The sequence below is a fragment of the Salmo salar genome, unplaced genomic scaffold, assembly GCF_905237065.1.
Source record: "Salmo salar unplaced genomic scaffold, Ssal_v3.1, whole genome shotgun sequence".
Classification (NCBI taxonomy): domain Eukaryota; kingdom Metazoa; phylum Chordata; class Actinopteri; order Salmoniformes; family Salmonidae; genus Salmo; species Salmo salar.
This window is the reverse complement of record NW_025548399.1, coordinates 445,649-465,635: the sequence shown is the minus strand read 5'-3', so window position 1 is coordinate 465,635 and position 19,987 is coordinate 445,649. Positions and strand designations below refer to the sequence as shown.

The 19,987-nt window shown below is 43.2% G+C and overlaps 1 protein-coding gene across 1 annotated transcript; it reads left to right on the top strand.

The window, feature by feature from the left end:
* Nucleotides 1–9,522: 9,522 nt before the first annotated feature.
* LOC106604345 (tripartite motif-containing protein 16-like) lies at nt 9,523–18,098 on the top strand. Its single transcript, XM_045712317.1, has 6 exons — nt 9,523–10,204; nt 10,637–10,732; nt 16,112–16,345; nt 16,996–17,155; nt 17,281–17,340; nt 17,572–18,098. Exons 1-6 carry the CDS (start codon nt 9,608–9,610, stop codon nt 18,081–18,083), a joined length of 1,659 nt encoding a protein of 552 aa, XP_045568273.1. The 5' UTR covers nt 9,523–9,607; the 3' UTR covers nt 18,084–18,098.
* Nucleotides 18,099–19,987: the final 1,889 nt, after the last annotated feature.

The following is a 19,987-nucleotide window of genomic DNA, read 5'->3' as shown; positions in this document are numbered from 1 at the left end:
AATAGTTCATATTTTAACCTTTCCTAATCATAAATGGTTCTTGGAGGAACTGGCGCCTTCTTTTAATCAATAACTTCCATGACTACTACCACCCACATCAACATTCCATTCCAGGACAGACTGGTAGCTACACAACAACACTTGCTGGAAAACAACTACAGTTTCTCTAAATGAACACAACAAATTCCTGCTAAGTGGTATTCCCCTGTTCTGCATTTTTTAGGGAGAAGAACGTCAAGGGAAAGGTTTTTCTAGCTAGCTGGCTAATTTTAGCTGAAGCTAATGTTAGCCTCTGGTAAATTTTTACACTATTTTAGCTAGCTAACGTTTTGACCCCATTGGTTCCTGCATACCAATGACCCCATTGGTTCCAAGCCAAAACCAGAGTTTAAACCAGCACTCAGTTTTTTGTCGGCTGTATGGGGATAGGACCCCCACATGGTGTATGGGGGACAGGAACCCCCACATGGTGTATGGGGACAGGAACCCCACATGGTGTATGGGGACAGGACCCCACATGGTGTATGGGGACAGGAACCCCACATGGTGTATGGGGACAGGAACCCCACATGGTGTATGGGGACAGGAACCCCACATGGTGTATGGGGACAGGACCCCCACATGGTGTGTGGGGAGCAGGAACCCCACATGGTGTATGGGGGACAGGAACCCCACATGGTGTGTGGGACAGGACCCCCACATGGTGTAGGGACAGCCCCCACTGCTGTCTGGGGACAGGCCCCACCTGCTGTATGGGGACAGGCCCCCACATGGTGTATGGGGACAGGACCCCCACACGGTGTAATGGGGACAGGCCCCCACATGGTGTATGGGGACAGGACCCCCACATGGTGTATGGGGACAGGAACCCCACATGGTGTATGGGGACAGGAACCCCACATGGTGTATGGGGACAGGAACCCCACATGGTGTATGGGGACAGGAACCCCACATGGTGTATGGGGGACAGGAACCCCCACACATGGTGTATGGGGACAGGACCCCACATGGTGTATGGGGACAGGAACCCCACATGGTGTATGGGGACAGGAACCCCCACATGGTGTATGGGGACAGGACCCCCACATGGTGTATGGGGACAGGACCCCCACATGGTGTATGGGGACAGGAACCCCAGCATGGTGTATGGGGACAGGAACCCCACATAGTGTATGGGGACAGGACCCCACATGGTGTATGGGGACAGCCCCCACTGCTGTCTGGGGACAGGCCCCCCACCTGCTGTATGGGGACAGGCCCCCCACATGGTGTATGGGGACAGGACCCCCACACGGTGTATGGGGACAGGCCCCCACATGGTGTATGGGGACAGGCCCCCACATGGTGTATGGGGACAGGCCCCCACACTGGTGTATGGGGACAGGCCCCCACATGGTGTATGGGGACAGGAACCCCACACGGTGTATGGCCCCCACATGGTGTATGGGGGACAGGACCCCACACTGTATGGCCCCACATGGTGTATGGCCCCCACATGGTGTGATGGGACAGGACCCCCACACGGTGTATGGGGACAGGCCCCCGCATGGTGTTGGGGACAGGCCCCCACATGGTGTATGGGGACAGGCCCCCACATGGTGTATGGGGACAGGACCCCACATGGTGTATGGGGACAGCCCCCCCCCACTGCTGTCTGGGGACAGGCTCCCCACCTGCTGTATGGGGACAGGCCCCCCACCTGCTGTATGGGGACAGGCCCCCACATGGTGTATGGCCCCCACATGGTTTATGTGGACAGGCCCCCCACATGGTGTATGGGGACAGGAACCCCACACGGTGTATGGCCCCCACATGGTGTATGGGGGACAGGACCCCCACACGGTGTATGGCCCCCCCACATGGTGTATGGCCCCCACATGGTGTATGGGGACAGGACCCCACACGGTGTATGGCCCCACATGGTGTTGGGGACAGGACCCCACACGGTGTATGGCCCCCCACATGGTGTATGGGGACAGGACCCACACGGTGTATGGCCCCCACATGGTGTATGGCCCCCACATGGTGTATGGGGACAGGACCCCCCCACACGGTGTATGGCCCCCCACATGGTGTAAGGGGAACAGGAGCCCCACCAGCTGTATGGGGACAAGGAGGCAGTTATTTGTATCTGGTGTGATTTGCCTCATGCAGCCCAACACATCTCCTTTTCAGTAGAGTTGATCAGGCTGTTGATTGTGGCCTGTGGAATGTTGTCCCACTCTCCTCTTCAATGGCGGCGCGAACTTGCTGGATTTTGGCGGGAACTGGAAGCCGCTGTCGTTACACTGTTGATCCAGAGCATCCCAAACATGCTCAATGGGTGCAGGCAATGAAAGAACTTAGACATTTTCAGCTTCCAGGAATTGTGTACAGATCCCTGTGACATGGGGCCGTGCATTATCATGCTGAAACATGAGGTGATGGCGGGGATGAATGGCACGACACATGGTCCTCAGGATCTCATCACGGTATTTCTGTTCATTGAAATTGCGGTTGATAAAATGCTATTGTGTTCATTATCCGTAGCATATGACTGCCCATACCATAACCCCACTGCCACCATGGGGAACTCTGTTCAGCAATCCGCTCGTGCAGAAAGTCTTCAGTTTTTCAAACCCCTTTCTCAGCTGTCTGGATGACTGGTCTCAGACCATCCCCCACCCTTCTCTGGTCTCCCCCAGTTTCATCAGTGTCTGGATGACTGGTCTCAGACCATCCCCCAGTTTCATCAGCTGTCTGGATGACTTCTACCATAGCTGTATGACTGGTCTCAGACGGTCTCAAGAAGCCGGATATAGAGGTCCTGGGCTGGCGTGGATACACGTGGTCTGCAGTTGTGAGGCCCGGTTTGACGTACTGTCAAATTCTCTAAAACAACGTTGGAGACGGGTTATGGTAGAGTAATGAACATAAAATTGTCTGGCACCATTCCTGCAATAAGCATGCAATTTAGCATGCTCCCTTAAAACATTAGACATCTGTGGCATTGTGTTGTGTGATGAAACTGCACTTTTTAGGGAGGTCTTTTTATTGTCCCCAGCACAAGGTACACCTGTGTAATGAGCATGCTGTTTAATCAACTTCTTGATATGCAACACTTGTCAGGTGGATTGATTATCTTGGCAAAGGATAAATGGTCACTAAACAAATTTAAGAGAAATACGGTTTTTGTGCGTATAAACAATTTCTGGGACCTTTTATTTCCTCTCAAGAAACATGGAGTTTATATTTTTGTTCACTTTAGACAATATGAATATTCTTAAATTAATGTTTTATGTTATTATATGAGTTATTACCATTTTTTTAAATATAATTATTATTATTGCTACATATTATTAATAATAAAAGGGTTCAAAAATGAATCCTAAAAGAAGAAAAAAATACATTTTCAAAAGGTTCTTCAGGGAACTCCTACCTTTCAGGAAGGTTACCCACAGCGGCAACTCAAAAAGGCTCCTTGAATAACCTTTTCTTCTTAGGAGAGGAAATTACATTTGAAACAACAATCCACAAATGATTTATTTATTTATTTTAAAGAAGCTAATGATCCTCTGTGGCCAAATAATTATTTTTTTAGTAACCTATTTCTTTCTTTCTGTATAGACAGGAGTAAGCTTTATTACATTTACTGTAGGAAAAGCTTAGCTTACCTAGCCTTGTGGACATGTCGCCTATGCTTGCATATTAAAAACGTTAACCCTAACCTCCATTCACTATTGGAGTGCAGGCTTCAGATGACATGTTTTTTTGTGGACCATTCTAAAACAAAATAATTCCACACATACAATACCAGTCAGAAGCTTGGACACTCTAGGGTTTTTCTTTATTATGAAACAGGAGCTATTGATACAAGAAGAGGCGCCAGCATATTGAAGTGTTGTTGTGTAGCTACCAGTCTGTCCTGGAATGGATTGTTGACGTGGGTGGTAGTAGTCATGCAGAAGCTATTGAGAATAAGAGGCGCCAGCATATTGAAAGGAAGGTTCCTCCTGGAACCTATTCTTCTTCAGGTTCCTCCAATAACCATTTATGATAAGAGAAAGTTTAAAAATGTGAACACATTGATTAGGAAAGTTTAAAATGTGAACACATTGATTAGGAAAGGTTAAAATATGAACCCATTGATTAGGAAAGGTTAAAATATGAACCCATTGATTAGGAAAGGTTAAAATATGAACCCATTGATTAGGAAAGGTTAAAATATGAACCCATTGATTAGGAAAGGTTAAAATATGAACTTATTGATTAGGAAAGGTTAAAATATGAACCCACTGATTAGGAAAGGTTCAAATATGAACTTATTGATTAGGAAAGGTTAAAATATGAACCCATTGATTAGGAAAGGTTAAAAATATGAACCCATTGATTAGGAAAGGTTAAAATATGAACTTATTGATTAGGAAAGGTTCCCCCAGAGGAACTCTAAAGATGAAAAGGTTCTTGTAAGAATATTTTCTAGGAAGACCTAAAAACAGCAGCAGCCAGGGTGAAATGGTAGGAAGAGGATGATTTAGGTGACCAAGACAAAGGCCTAGAACTAGATTTCTTTGTCTTCCGGTTATTTGTCATGCAACAGACTGCTGACCTGCAGGTAAATGGGCTGTTAATTAACATTGATACATTTAGCAACTCCATGCCTCCACTGTATACAAGCCTCAAACAAACCACTGTCTACAAGCCTCATTACAAACCACTGTCTACAAGCCTCATACAAACCACTGTCTACAAGCCTCATACAAACCACTGTCTACAAGCCTCATACAAACCCCTGTCTACCAGCCTCATACAAACCACTGTCTACAAGCCTCATACAAACCACTGTCTACAAGCCTCAAACAAACCACTGTCTACAAGCCTCATACAAACTCACAAGCCTCCTGTACAAAAACCCCTGTCTACAAGCCTCATACAAACACTGTCTACAAGCCTATACAAACCACTGATAAGCACCTTTGGAATATCTACATAAAAATAAAAAAATAAAAATGTAATACACAACATCACAATGAATCCATTATTTATTTCAGGCAGATCTAAAAATAAACATGTATTATAGAAGAACAGAATATGAGTTGTGCCTACTGTATGTTATCTGGCTATGTCCATGTCATAGGATGGACTTGTTCATTTAGTAGACTAGATACTGTATGTTATCTGGCTATGATATAAACTGTAGGCTTATTCATTTAGTAGACTAGATACTGTATGTTATCTGGCTATGATATAGACTGTAGGCTTGTTCATTTAGTAGACTAGATACTGTATGTTATCTGGCTATGATATAGGCTGTAGACTTGTTCATTTAGTAGACTAGATACTGTATGTTATCTGGCTATGATATAGACTGTAGGCTTGTTCATTTAGTAGACTAGATACTGTATGTTATCTGGCTATGATATAGACTGTAGGCTTATTCATTTAGTAGACTAGATACTGTATGTTATCTGGCTATCGATATGACTGTAGACTTGTTCATTTAGTAGACTAGATACTGTGTGTTATCTGGCTATGATATAGGATGTAGGCTTGTTCATTTAGTAGACTAGATACTGTATGTTATCTGGCTATGATATAGACTGTAGGCTTGTTCATTTAGTAGACTAGATACTGTATGTTATCTGGCTATGCTCCTTGTTATAGGATGTAGGCTTTGTTCATTTGTAGACTAGATGGGTCTATACATATAAGTCATGTGCCATTATTTTATATTATATGATTTTATAGTAATAATAATATAACTGTATTTTTGCTTGAATGAAATAAAAAGGATATTTGTATCATTCCAGAGTGAGTGTTCATATGAAGTGTCTATGTTGGAGTATAAAAGTGATAATTTTAAACTGTTATTTGGCAACTTTAGTTGTGATTGATACAAACTTTAGTAAATCCAATTCTAAAGGGTAGTTTCCACCAGGACATCTAACTGAGGCATTTCAACAGTGGTACAGCAACAGGTAGTTGGAGACATGCACTTATTAAACACATCCCCTTACATTCATCTAGAAAATAACAGACTTTATTATAGTTTCACCAGGACATCTAACTGAGGCATTTCAACAGTGGTTCAGTAACAGGTAGTCAGGGGAGACATGCACTTATTAAACACATCCCCTACATTCATAACAGACTTCATTCTAAAAATATAATGTTGATATATTATCAAAATATTGCCACTTTATTCTCGAAATATTGCCACTTTTAAAAAGTGTGACTTTAGAGAGAGAGAAAAAAGAAAGAAGGGATTGAGGGGTAATTTAATCAGATTGGCTTTTGGACAGGTCAGAGTCAATGTTTGAAGTTGTTGGCAATACACTGTAGATGTATGTGTTCAAAAGTAGCTCCTAATGTCTTCAAATCCTGGGGAGAGAGGAGCTGCTACCCCTGGGGAGAGAGGAGCTGCTACCCCTGGAGAGAGAGAGCTGCTACCCCTGGGGGAGAGAGGAGCTACTACCCCCTGGGGAGAGAGGGAGCTGCGTACCCCTGGGGAGAGAGGGAGCTGCTACCCCCTGGAGAGAGAGGAGATGCTACCCCTGGGGAGAGAGAGGAGCTACTACCCCTGGGGAGAGAGGAGCTGCTACCCCTGGGGAGAGAGGAGCTGCTACCCCTGGAGAGAGAGAGAGCTGCTACCCCTGGGGAGAGAGGAGCTGCTACCCCTGGGGAGAGAGAGGAGCTGCTACCCCTGGGGAGAGAGGAGCTGCTACCCCTGGGGAGAGAGGAGCTGCTACCCCTGGGGAGAGAGGGAGCTGCTACCCCTGGGGAGAGAGAGGAGCTGCACATTGTAAGAGCTGTAAAGAGAGAGGAGTGGAGAGAGAACAGGCAGAACCTGATATGTAAATGAGCAGAGCAAACGAAAGTAACTTTCGACAACCGAATGATCATTCAGACTCTGTTTCTATTGAGAGATAAAAGGTAACGACGATTGTCGTCGTGTGTATTAATATAGTTGATGATATTGTTATGTGTATTAATATAGTTGATGATATTGTTATGTGTATTAATATAGTTGATGATATGTGTATTAATATAGTTGGTGATATTGTTATGTGTATTAATATAGTTGATGATATTGTTTTGTGTATTAATATAGTTGATTATTGTTATGTGTATTAATATAGTTGATGATATTGTTATGTGTATTAATATAGTTGATGATATTGTTATGTGTATTAATACTAGTTGATGATATTGTTATGTGTATTAATATAGTTGATGATATTGTTTGTGTGTATTAATATAGTTGATGATATTGTTATGTGTATTAATATAGTTGATGATATTGTTGTGTGTATTGGGATATAGTTGTGATATTGTTGTGTGTATTAATATAGTTGATGATATTGTTATGTGTATTAATATAGTTGATGATATTGTTGTGTGTATTCCTATATAGTTGATGGTATTGTTATTGAGAGTATTCATATAGTTAATTATATTTTTGGTGGACAGTGCTTTAATAGTCCTACTCTCCTTAAATGTATTTGATATAAATTGATGCGTTGGGTGAATTCGTTCTGTGCCCATCTGTGTGCCCCAGGGTGATCGCTCCTACACTATCTACAATCTAAAAAGGGTTCTTTGGCTGTCCCCATAGGAGAACCCTTTGTAGAACTCCCCTTTTTGGTACTAGGTAGAACACTTTTGGGTTCCGTGAAGAACCCTTTCCACAGAGGGTTCTACATGGAAGCCAGAAGGTTCTACCTGGAACCCAAAAGCATTCTCCTATGGGGACGGCCGGAGGACCCGTTTGGAACCCTTTATTCTAAGAGTGTACTGTATCATAGGTCTATAGACAAGTCTTCTCAAAACATTTTAAAAACATTTTGTGGAAAGCCAAACAATAACTTACACTTCCTCAAAACAGGTTGTGTGTATTCATTAGTGCCGACCGTAGCAAAACGTTTGGCAACAGAAACCGTTTAGGTCACATTGTACAGTGTTTGGAGTAAACCTGTTTATGCATCATTTTAGAACTGTTGGCTGTGGAGTAAACTAATGAATACAACCCAGTTTGTAGCCAACAACTCGGCTGTTTATACCTGATGCTGAAACCTGAACATAGCCTGGGGGTATACTAATATGCAAGCTAGATATTCTGGTTTTCTAAAGCTAGCCAGCTTCAGTTATCTTCACACTTCCATCTCAGGCCTCATCCATCAGAATATACAGAGTGCTAGTCATCAGGAAGCTGCTCTCTCAGCAGAACAGAAAATATCTCAATGACTTGACATGTTCTGGTTGTGAATTCAGGCTACAAGGTGACAATCCTGTCAGGGATTATTGTAAAGTGTGTAGATAAATTAAATGTATGGTGTAATGTTAGTATAGTGAATGACAGTAAAACAGAAGACTACAACTGAGACAGGTTGGTGTAATGTTAGTATAGTGAATGACAGTAAAACACTCCTAACAGTCTACTACTACTGAGACAGGTTGGTGTCAGTTTAATCAGACAAAATGGAGCTGACTGGATGTGGTCAAGTCAAATTCAATATATCAATATTCAGATATTATACTTCTACATTTAACATTTCATATGATAATGTAATTGTATCATAGTTCCTCTATAGTGTAGTGATCCTCTACATTTCATATGATAATGTAATTGTATCATAGTTCCTCTATAGTGTAGTGATCCTCTACATTTCATATGATAATGTAATTGTATCATAGTTCCTCTATAGTGTAGTGATTCTCTACATTTCATATGATAATGTAATTGTATTATAGTTCCTCTATAGTGTAGTGATCCTCTACATTTCATATGATAATGTAATTGTATCATAGTTCCTCTATAGTGTAGTGATCCTCTACATTTCATATGATAATGTAATTGTATCATAGTTCCTCTATAGTGTAGTGATCCTCTACATTTCATATGATAATGTAATTGTATCATAGTTCCTCTATAGTGTAGTGATTCTCTACATTTCATATGATAATTTAATTGTATCATAGTTCCTCTATAGTGTAGTGATCCTCTACATTTCATATCATAATGTAATTGTATCATAGTTCCTCTATAGTGTAGTGATTCTCTACATTTCATATGATAATGTAATTGTATCATAGTTCCTCTATAGTGTAGTGATTCTCTACAAACATTATGATAATGTAATTGTATAATAGTTCCTCTATAGTGTAGTGATCCTCTACATTTCATATGATAATGTAATTGAGCCACTTCACAATTAACAGTTCACAGCCCTTAGCCGTGGTACTGTATAATAACCATATATCACACCTCCTCAGGACTTATTGATTTATAAGGCATTATAAAGGTGATTAAAATAATGATACATACGTACTTCATAGAAAACTGTTACCCTTCATATATTCTAACAACTCACATTTTAAGATTCATTATGTCATGTGTTCCATGTTATGGGCTCTAACCAAGGAACAAGACTATTTGTCTCCCTCTTGCTGTTGCATGCAGTTCCTCTCTCTCTTCCTCCCTCCCTCTAACCCCTCCCTCCCTCCCTCTAACCCCACCCCTCTGGAAGAACCAGGAAATCCCTCCCCTCCCACAAACTCTCTTCTGAGGAAACGAAACTGATCTGAGTCTCTGTGTCGTCTGTCTATGTGAGAGTGAACAACCGTCCAAATGGCTCAACAGGGAGTTCTGCTGGACCAGGACCAGTTCTGTTGTTCTGTCTGTCTGGATCTACTGAAGGAACCAGTCGCCATCCCCTGTGGACACAGTTACTGTAGGAGCTGTATTGAGGGCTGCTGGGATCAGGATGTTCTGAAAGGGGTCTATAGCTGTCCTCAGTGCAGACAGACCTTCAGTCCGAGGCCTACGCTGAGTAAAAGTAACCTATTGGCTGAGCTGGTGGAGAAACTGAAGAAGACAGGACTCCAGGCTGCTCCCCCTCCTGCTCTGTGCTATGCTGGACATAGAGATGTGGCGTGTGATGTCTGCACTGGGACCAGAAAGCAGAAAGCCCTCATGTCCTGTCTGGTGTGTCTGGCCTCTTACTGTGAGACTCACCTCCAATCTCACTACGAATCTCCTGCTTTGAAGAGGCACAAGCTGGTCAAAGCCACCGCACAACTACAGGAGAAGATCTGCTCTCATCATGACAAACTGCTGGAGGTTTACTGTCGTACCGATCAGCAGTGTATCTGTTATCTGTGTACAATGGATGAACATAAAGGCCATGATACAGTGTCAGCTGCAGCAGAGAGGACTGAGAAACAGGTAAGACCAGAACAACTTATTGGTGACTGTCTGATAAACAAAGAATTCAAGATACAGTAGGAACTAAGGCTGTTTGAATATGAGATCATTGAAATGAAATGAATCCTCAGCAGAACAAATATGAACACAAACCTTGAGTATATTGATATGTCAACCCAGATTCTCCAGATGTATCACCATTTTATAATGTCAAACACTATTATCATTCTGAATGGCCTTTTATGAGTCCAAAGTTCAGTCTCAACCTGTTGATACATGTAGTCCTACCATAAAAACTATAATCATTCACATAGCAACAAATAAATATCATTTAGTAAATGGACCATCCATTTTTTAGACCTTCCTCTCTATGGGCCCTATGTCACATTACTATACTATTGATCTACTGGACTAATAAAGCTTGATAGCTCATTGAAGAGTGATTCTCCACAGAGGCAGCTGGGGATGAGTCAGCAGAAGGTCCAGCAGAGATTCCAGGAGAGAGAGAAGGAGCTGAAGGAGCTCCAACAGGCTGTGGAGTCTTTCAAGGTGAGTATTGTTGACCAGAGGAGACACACCATTTCACCTGTCTCCTCCAGTCAGAGAGAGAGAGAGAGAGGTAGAGGGGCCCCTATCCAATCCCACTGACCCCACTGTTGGGAACAGGTTGTCACTGCTGAGGCAGTGAAGAAAGTAGAGGAGGATGGGTCAAGGCTGAAGGATCCTGAGAGGATCCCTGTGAGTAGTAGATCTGTGACAGCACAGAGGGATGGGCCAACCAGCGATATATGCTTCAGTAAGGTTGGCTTCTTAGTGTTCATAGCAAATGGTTATCAACTGTACCGCAGAAATGGAATGTAAATCACAGAAAAAAATATGTTGTTTTTGTGGCAGCTGCAGAGAAGTATTTGGTCATACTAGATTTGACTTCAGAAGAGTTCCAGGGTGTGTTGAGTGGTGGTGTCCCGTCCTCCCAGGTCGTTGGCCTGGTGCAGGAGCAGATAGGGTCAAAGTAGTGGAATGGGGGTAGTGGGTTTTAATGAGTGTAGGGTTAGTTGGCCTGGTGCAGGAGCAGATAGGGTCAAAGTAGTGGAATGGGGTAGTGGGTTTTAATGAGTGTAAGATTAATTGGCCGGGTGCAGGAGCAGATAGTGTCAAAGTAGTGGAATGGGGTAGTGGGTTTTAATGAGTGTAGGGTTAGTTGGCCTGGTGCAGGAGCAGATAGGGTCAAAGTAGTGGAATGGGGTAGTGGGTTTTAATGAGTGTAGGGTTAGTTGGCCTGGTGCAGGAGCAGATAGGGTCAAAGTAGTGGAATGGGGTAGTGGGTTTTAATGAGTGTAGGGTTAGTTGGCCTGGTGCAGGAGCAGATAGGGTCAAAGTAGTGGAATGGGGTAGTGGGTTTTAATGAGTGTAGGGTTAGTTGGCCTGGTGCAGGAGCAGATAGGGTCAAAGTAGTGGAATGGGGTAGTGGGTTTTAACCTCTATGGGCTAGGTGGGACGCTAGCGTGCCACCCGTGGTGCACTCCATCAACAGCAGGTGCATTTCAAGAGCGGCAAATTTGAATCCAAATAAATGTCAAAATTCAAATTTTTCAAACATACAACTATTTTACACCCTTTGAAAGATAAACATCTCCTTAATCTAACCACGTTTTACGATTTCAAAAAGGTTTTACGGCGAAAGCATAAATTTAGAGTATGTTAGGACAGTACATTTACAAGAGTTGTGTGTAATGTTTTGTCAAGTCAAAGACAGGGTCACCAAAACCATAAAACCAGCTAAAATGATGCACTAACCTTTTACAATCTCCATCAGATGACACTCCTAGGACATTATGTTAGACAATGCATGCATTTTTAGTTCTATCAAGTTCATATTTATATCCAAAAACAGCGTTTTACTATGGCATTGATGTTGAGGAAATCGTTTCCCTCCAATAACCGGCAGTCAAGTCAGCGTCACAAATTAAATAATTAAAATTAGAAAACATTGGTAAAATATTATATTGTCATTTAAAGAATTATAGATTTACATCTCTTGAACGCAATCAACTTGCCAGATTTAAAAATAACCTTACTGGGAAATCACACTTTGCAATAATCTGAGCACTGCGCCCAGAAAAATACGCGTGCGATACAGACTAGACGTCATGTTGGGGAGATCTAAAATCGAAAATACTATGTAAATAATCCATTACCTTTGATTCTCTTCATCAGATGTCACTTCCAGGTATCACAGGTCCATAACGAATGTAGTTTTGTTCAAAAAAGCTCATCATTTATGTCCAAAAATCTCCGTCTTGTTAGCACATGATCTAAGCCAGCCGGACTTCTCGTCATGAACGAGGGGAAAAAATATATTTCCGTTCGTTCAAACATGTCAAACGTTGTATAGCATAAATCATTAGGGCCTTTTTAACCAGAACATGAATAATATTCAAGGTGGACGAATGCATACTCTTTTATAACGTATTGGAACGAGGGTACCCAACATGAACTCGCGCGCCAGGTGTCTAATGGGCCATCATCGTTCCATGGCTCTTGTTCGGTCAGATCTCCCTCCAGAAGACTCAAAACACTTTGTAAAGGCTGGTGACATCTAGTGGAAGCAATAGGAAGTGCCAAAATATTCCTAAACCCCTGTGTTTTTCAATGGGATAGGTTTAAAGTCAATACAACACATCAGGTATCCACTTCCTGTCAGAAAATGTCTCAGGGTTTTGCCTGCCAAATGAGTTCTGTTATTCTCAGACACCATTCAAACAGTTTTAGAAACTTTAGAGTGTTTTCTATCCATATATAATAAGTATATGCATATTCTAGTTACTGGGTAGGATTAGTAACCAGATTAAATCGGGTACATTTTTTTTATCCAGACGTGCAAATGCTGCCCCCTAGCCCTAACAGGTTAATGAGTGTATTGTTAGTTGGCCTGGTGCAGGAGCAGATAGGGTCAAAGTAGTGGAATGGGGTAGTGGGTTTTTAATGAGTGTAGGGTTAGTTGGCCTGGTACAGGAGCAGATAGTGTCAAAGTAGTGGAATGGGGTAGTGGGTTTTAATGAGTGTAGGGTTAGTTGGCCTGGTGCAGGAGCAGATAGGGTCAAAGTAGTGGAATGGGGTAGTGGGTTTTAATGAGTGTAGGGTTAGAAGGGTGTTTTTTAGTATTATCATAATTTCCCCTTTTCCCATTTTGTATCACAAAATATAATGGATTTATATTATAGTCCAGTTGAGGCAGGTGAGATGCCTTTGGAGAATGGTGTGGAGGAATTATTGATCCTGGTCGGTGAACAGGTGGGAGAGGAACATATACACTCTGTATCCAGAATGAACAAGGCGGTGGTTGTGGTAATGTAAAAGGTGAGTCTTGTTGTCCGGCTAGTTACCAGTATGATTTATGTGAGGGGTTGTGTTGGTGCTGATTTCGACAAGAGTAGTGGTGTCTAATCTGCCTCCGTTTATTACCACCGAACAGATCCGTAAAGAGTTGGTTCGTTTTGCTAAAAGTGGAAGTGTTTTTCTGAACGAAATTCAAGGTTAAACAGGGGAGGGGTGGTACACAGGGTTTGTTAGCACAGAGGAGCCCAGTGATATAATATTATATATATATAATATTACTATATGTCCCAGCTGTTTGCTGTGGTTTTGAAGTAATTCTCTTCCAGCCCGCGTTAACCTTGTAGGTTTACCTCAGGTAACTGATTATTAACTATCCTTGTAGGTTTACCTCAGGTAACTTATTATTAACTAACCTTGTAGGTTTACCTCAGGTAACTTATTATTAACTATCCTTGTAGGTTTACCTCAGGTAACTTATTATTAACTATCCTTGTAGGTTTACCTCAGGTAACTTATTATTAACTAACCTTGTAGGTTTACCTCAGGTAACTTATTATTAACTAGGTTACAGCTACTAATAATGGTAACTGGTAATTTGATATGTGTTGAAATCTGTTGGTTCGTAGACATCAAATAGAGAGAATGCTGCGCAGGTTCACTGAGTTGTAAACCTAATGGATAGGTGGAGATCATTGATTTGTAGCTCTGACTCAGTTGCTACCTCAGATTATGAGCCTATCAAGTGTGGTGAATGAGGTATGTAGTTCCCACACACTATTATAGTAATAATATTATGTTAGTAAATACCATTATAGTACTAAATAGGTTCTATTGTTATTTTTTAAATAAAACCTATGTATAGTACTTAGCATTTAACTGTTTTTTTTTGTTATTTTATTATATTTATTATTTAGAGGAGTCTGTCTAAATAATGAAAAGTTAAGTTATTGTAAAACGTAAACCAGTTATTATTATAATACATTTTTTTATGGCTTGGTCCTAAGAACAGGTTTTAGTGGTAAATTAAAAGGTAGTTTTTTTTGGGTGCCATTTATGGAAAACTGAATTGGGTTTGTGGCTGGATCAGCAGCTCTTCATCATGCGGCCGGAGAGACTCAATACAACAGGGGTCTCTGATTTCTACGCTGCAGTACTGAGGGCCTGGCAGCTGCTGAGACCCACACGAGAGGAGGGGGGGTGGTGCCTGGGCCGTGGGTCTGGGAGGAACCACTGATCACTGGGTTTGGTGGACCTGGAGAGCAGGGTGGCAGCGTTCTGACTCAAAGCAGCACAGAGGCGACTGTACCGTACGGAGGTGGGCTTAGCGGGAGGGAAGGGGCATCAGAGGCAGGGGGTTGTGGGGGCTGAGAGCATGGCAGGGTATAGGTGGAGGGTGCTCTATAAGCTCCCAGTGCTGGAAAGGTCAGGGGTCATCCAGTGGAGGGTATTACATGGAGCCCTGGACACCAATAGCTGATTGGCTCGGGTTGACCTGGGAGTTGAGGAGGGGTTGTCCGTTTTCTACAATGACAGACTGTTTTCTCTGTGTTGCCGGGGTAATGCCATTACTGTTTATTTAATTTCACCTTTATTTAACCAGGTGGGCCAGTTGAGAACAAGTCCTTTATTTAACCAGGTGGGCCTGTTGAGAACAAGTCCTTTATTTAACCAGGTGGGCCAGTTGAGAACAAGTCCTTTATTTAACCAGGTGGGCCAGTTGAGAACAAGTTCTCATTTACAACTGCGACCTGGCCAAGATAAAGCAAAGCAGTGTGACACAAACAACAACACAGAGTTACACATGGAATAAACAAACGTACAGTCAATAACACAATAGAAAAGTCTATATACAGTTGTGCAAATGAGGTAAGATAAAGGAGGTAAGTTAATAAATAGGCCGTGGTGGAGAAATAATTACAATTTAGCAATTAAACACTGGAGTGATAGATGTGCAGAAGATGAATTTGCAAGTAGAGATATTATTAACTAACTGCTATCTCTCTGTCCCCCTCTCTCTCTCTGTCCCTGTCCCTGTCCCTCTCTCTCTCTCTCTCTCTCTCTCTCTCTCTCTCTCTCTCTCTCTCTCTCTCTCTCTCTCTCTCTCTCTCTCTCTCTCTCTCTCTCTCTCTCTCTCTCTCTCTCTCTCTCTCTCTCTCTCTCTCTCTCTCTCTGTCTCTCTGTCTCTCTGTCTCTGTCTCTGTCTCTGTCTCTGTCCCTCTCTCTCTCTCTGTCCCTCTCTCTCTGTCCCTCTCTCTCTCTCTGTCTCTCTCTCTCTCTGTCCTTCTCTCTCTCTGTCCCTCTCTCTCTGTCCCTCTCTCTCGCTCTCTGTCCCTCTCTCTCTCTCTCTCTGTCTCTCTCTCTGTCCCTCTCTCTCTCTGTCCCTCTCCCTCTCTCTCTCTCTGTCCTTCTCTCTCTCTCTCTCTCTCTCTCTGTCCTTCTCTCTCTCTCTCTCTCTGTCCTTCTCTCTCTCTCTGTCCCTCTCTCTCGGTCCCTCTCTCTCGCTCTCTGTCCCTCTCTCTCGCTCTCTCTCTCTCTCTCTCTCTGTCTCTCTCTCTCGCTCTCTCTGTCTCTCTCTCTCTCTCTCAACAGCGCTCTGCACAGGCAGCAGTGGAGGACAGTGATCAGATCTTTACTGAGCTGATCCGCTCCATTGAGAGAAGGAGCTCTGAGGTGAAGGAGCTGATCAGAGCCCAAGAGAAGGATCAAGTGAGTGAAGCTGAAGGAGTCCTGGAGCAACTGAAGCAGGAGATAGCTGAGCTGAGGAAGAGAAGCACTGAGCTGGAGCAGCTCTCACACACAGAGGATCACATCCATTTCCTCCAGGTAACTAAACTGTCTTGTTACATGTGATATGAAATTAACTTCATGTGAAACTATTCATCTCAATCATTATGTTGTCCTGTCTGTCCCTCTCTGTCCCTCTCGCTCTCTCTGTCCCTCTCGCTCTCTCTGTCCCTCTCTCTCTCTCTCTGTCCCTCTCTCTTTCTCTCTGTCCCTCTGTCCCTCTCTCTCTCTCTCTCTCTGTCCCTCTCTCTGTCTCTCTCTCTCTGTCCCTCTCTCTGTCTCTCTGTCCCTCTCTCTCTCTCTCTGTCTCTGTCCCTCTCTCTCTCTGTCCCTCTCTCTGTCCCTCTCTCTGTCTCTCTCTCTCTCTGTCCCTCCTCTCTCTCTCTGTCCCTCCTCTCTCTCTCTCTCTGTCCCTCCTCTCTCTCTCTCTCTCTGTCCCTCCTCTCTCTCTCTCTCTCTGTCCCTCTATCTCTCTTTCTCTCTGTCCCTCTCTCTGTGTCCCTCTCTCTCTCTCTCTGTCCCTCTCTCTCTCTGTGTCCCTCTCTCTCTCTGTGTCCCTCTCTCTCTGTGTCCCTCTCTCTCTGTGTCCCTCTCTCTCTGTGTCTCTCTGTCTCTCTCTCTGTCTCTCTCTGTCTCTCTCTGTCTCTCTCTGTCTCTCTCTCTCTGTCTCTGTCTGTCTCTCTCTCCAGAGTTATCAGTCTCTCTCCAGTATCAGTGTATCTTCAGACTTACCCAGCATCGTTGTCTGTCCTCTTCAGTACTTTGGAGATGTGAGTGAGACTGTGTCTGAACTGAGAGAGAAACTAGAAGACTTCCTTAAAGGAGAATGGACCAAGATCTCCACTACAGGTGTGTTGAAAACAATCAGAACATCAACTTTAGACCATTGAAAGTTCCCTACTAGTCATATACATGTGGAATATGGTATGATGATAACATTCCCTCTCTCTGTCAATGTGTTTGTGTGTCTGTAGTGAATATAGTGGAGGTTGTTCTGCCTCCAGAGACCAAGACCAGAGAACAGTTGTTACAATGTGAGTCTCTTTATTGTGAAGTAACTAACAGTCTCTTTTTACTGCCACTCCTAACAATCCCTCTAGAAATATATAGCAATAGTAGATCTAATCAAAGACTGGGTATCTATCTGACTCCTCATATTTCTCTGATTTGATCTCTGCTGTGCTCTAATCAAAGACAGGGTAGATACAGTATCTGACTTAACTTATTGTTCTGACTCCCCTCATTGGTCTCTGCTCTTCTCCCAGATTCCTGTCAGCTCACACTGGACCCAAACACAGCAAACAGACACCTCTCTCTGTCTGAAGGGAACAGAAAGGTGACCTGTACAGACCAAGTCCAACCATATCCTGACCATCCAGACAGATTCACCAACCAGTACCAGGTTCTGTGTAGAGAGGGTCTGTCTGGACGCTGTTACTGGGAGGTGGAGAGGACTGGTTATGTTATTACAGCAGTCTCATATAAAGACATCAGCAGAACAGAGACAGATAATAAATTTGGACACAATAACAAGTCCTGGAGTTTACAGTACTATAGAGGTGATTATTATTTCAGACACAATAATGTTGAGACTAAAGTATCAGGCCCTCAGTCCTCCAGAGTAGGAGTGTACCTGGATCACAAGGCAGGTACTCTGTCCTTCTACAGTGTCTCTGACACAATGACCCTCCTCCACAGAGTCCAGACCACATTCACTCAGCCCCTCTATCCTGGGTTTAGGCTCTATAATAGTACTGCTGAGCTGGTTAAACTGTAGTAGGGTCCACATAGATACTAGTCATGCTGGTGTAGTCTATAGCTGAGCTGGTTAAACTGTAGTAGGGTCCACATAGATACTAGTCATGCTGGTGTAGTCTATAGCTGAGCTGGTTAAACTGTAGTAGGGTCCACATAGATACTAGTCATGCTGGTGTAGTCTATAGCTGAGCTGGTTAAACTGTAGTAGGGTCCACATAGATACTAGTCATGCTGCTGTAGTCTATAGCTGAGCTGGTTAAACTGTAGTAGGGTCCACATAGATACTAGTCATGCTGGTGTAGTCTATAGCTGAGCTGGTTAAACTGTAGTAGGGTCCACATAGATACTAGTCATGCTGGTGTAGTCTATAGCTGAGCTGGTTAAACTGTAGTAGGGTCCACATAGATACTAGTCATGCTGGTGTAGTCTATAGCTGAGCTGGTTAAACTGTAGTAGGGTCCACATAGATACTAGTCATGCTGGTGTAGTCTATAGCTGAGCTGGTTAAACTGTAGTAGGGTCCACATAGATACTAGTCATGCTGGTGTAGTCTATAGCTGAGCTGGTTAAACTGTAGTAGGGTCCACATAGTTACTAGTCACGCTGGTGTAGTCTATAGCTGAGCTGGTTAAACTGTAGTAGGGTCCACATAGATACTAGTCATGCTGGTGTAGTCTATATCTGAGCTGGTTAAACTGTAGTAGGGTCCACATAGATACTAGTCATGCTGGTGTAGTCTATAGCTGAGCTGGTTAAACAGTAGTAGGGTCCACATAGATACTAGTCATGCTGGTGTAGTCTATAGCTGAGCTGGTTAAACTGTAGTAGGGTCCACATAGATACTAGTCATGCTGGTGTAGTCTATAGCTGAGCTGGTTAAACTGTAGTAGGGTCCACATAGATACTAGTCATGCTGGTGTAGTCTATAGCTGAGCTGGTTAAACTGTAGTAGGGTCCACATAGATACTAGTCATGCTGGTGTAGTCTATATCTGAGCTGGTTAAACTGTAGTAGGGTCCACATAGATACTAGTCATGCTGGTGTAGTCTATAGCTGAGCTGGTTAAACTGTAGTAGGGTCCACATAGATACTAGTCATGCTGGTGTAGTCTATAGCTGAGCTGGTTAAACTGTAGTAGGGTCCACATAGATACTAGTCATGCTGGTGTAGTCTATAGCTGAGCTGGTTAAACTGTAGTAGGGTCCACATAGATACTAGTCATGCTGGTGTAGTCTATAGCTGAGCTGGTTAAACTGTAGTAGGGTCCACATAGATACTAGTCATGCTGGTGTAGTCTATAGCTGAGCTGGTTAAACTGTAGTAGGGTCCACATAGACACTAGTCATGCTGGTGTAGTCTATAGCCGAGCTGGTTAAACTGTAGTAGGGTCCACATAGATACTAGTCATGCTGGTGTAGTCTATAGCTGAGTTGGTTAAACTGTAGTAGGGTCCACATAGATACGAGTCATGCTGGTGTAGTCTATAGCTGAGCTGGTTAAACTGTAGTAGGGTCCACATAGATACTAGTCGTGCTGGTGTAGTCTATAGCTGAGCTGGTTAAACTGTAGTAGGGTCCACATAGATACTAGTCTTGCTGGTGTAGTCTATAGCCGAGCTGGTTAAACTGTAGTAGGGTCCACATAGATACTAGTCATGCTGGTGTAGTCTATAGCTGAGCTGGTTAAACTGTAGTAGGGTCCACATAGATACTAGTCATGCTGGTGTAGTCTATAGCTGAGCTGGTTAAACTGTAGTAGGGTCCACATAGATACTAGTCGTGCTGGTGTAGTCTATAGCTGAGCTGGTTAAACTGTAGTAGGGTCCACATAGATACTAGTCATGCTGGTGTAGTCTATAGCCGAGCTGGTTAAACTGTAGTAGGGTCCACATAGATACTAGTCATGCTGGTGTAGTCTATAGCC

What these genes read in the sequence shown, in the direction of transcription:
- LOC106604345 (XM_045712317.1), top strand. Translation starts at nt 9,608, where the DNA reads ATGGCTCAACAGGGAGTTCTGCTGGACCAGGACCAGTTCTGTTGTTCT. An exon ending in CAGAGAGGACTGAGAAACAG is followed by an intron (nt 10,205 to 10,636) that starts GTAAGACCAGAA and finishes GATTCTCCACAG; the next exon opens with AGGCAGCTGGGGATGAGTCA. An exon ending in GACCAAGATCTCCACTACAG is followed by an intron (nt 17,156 to 17,280) that starts GTGTGTTGAAAA and finishes GTGTGTCTGTAG; the next exon opens with TGAATATAGTGGAGGTTGTT.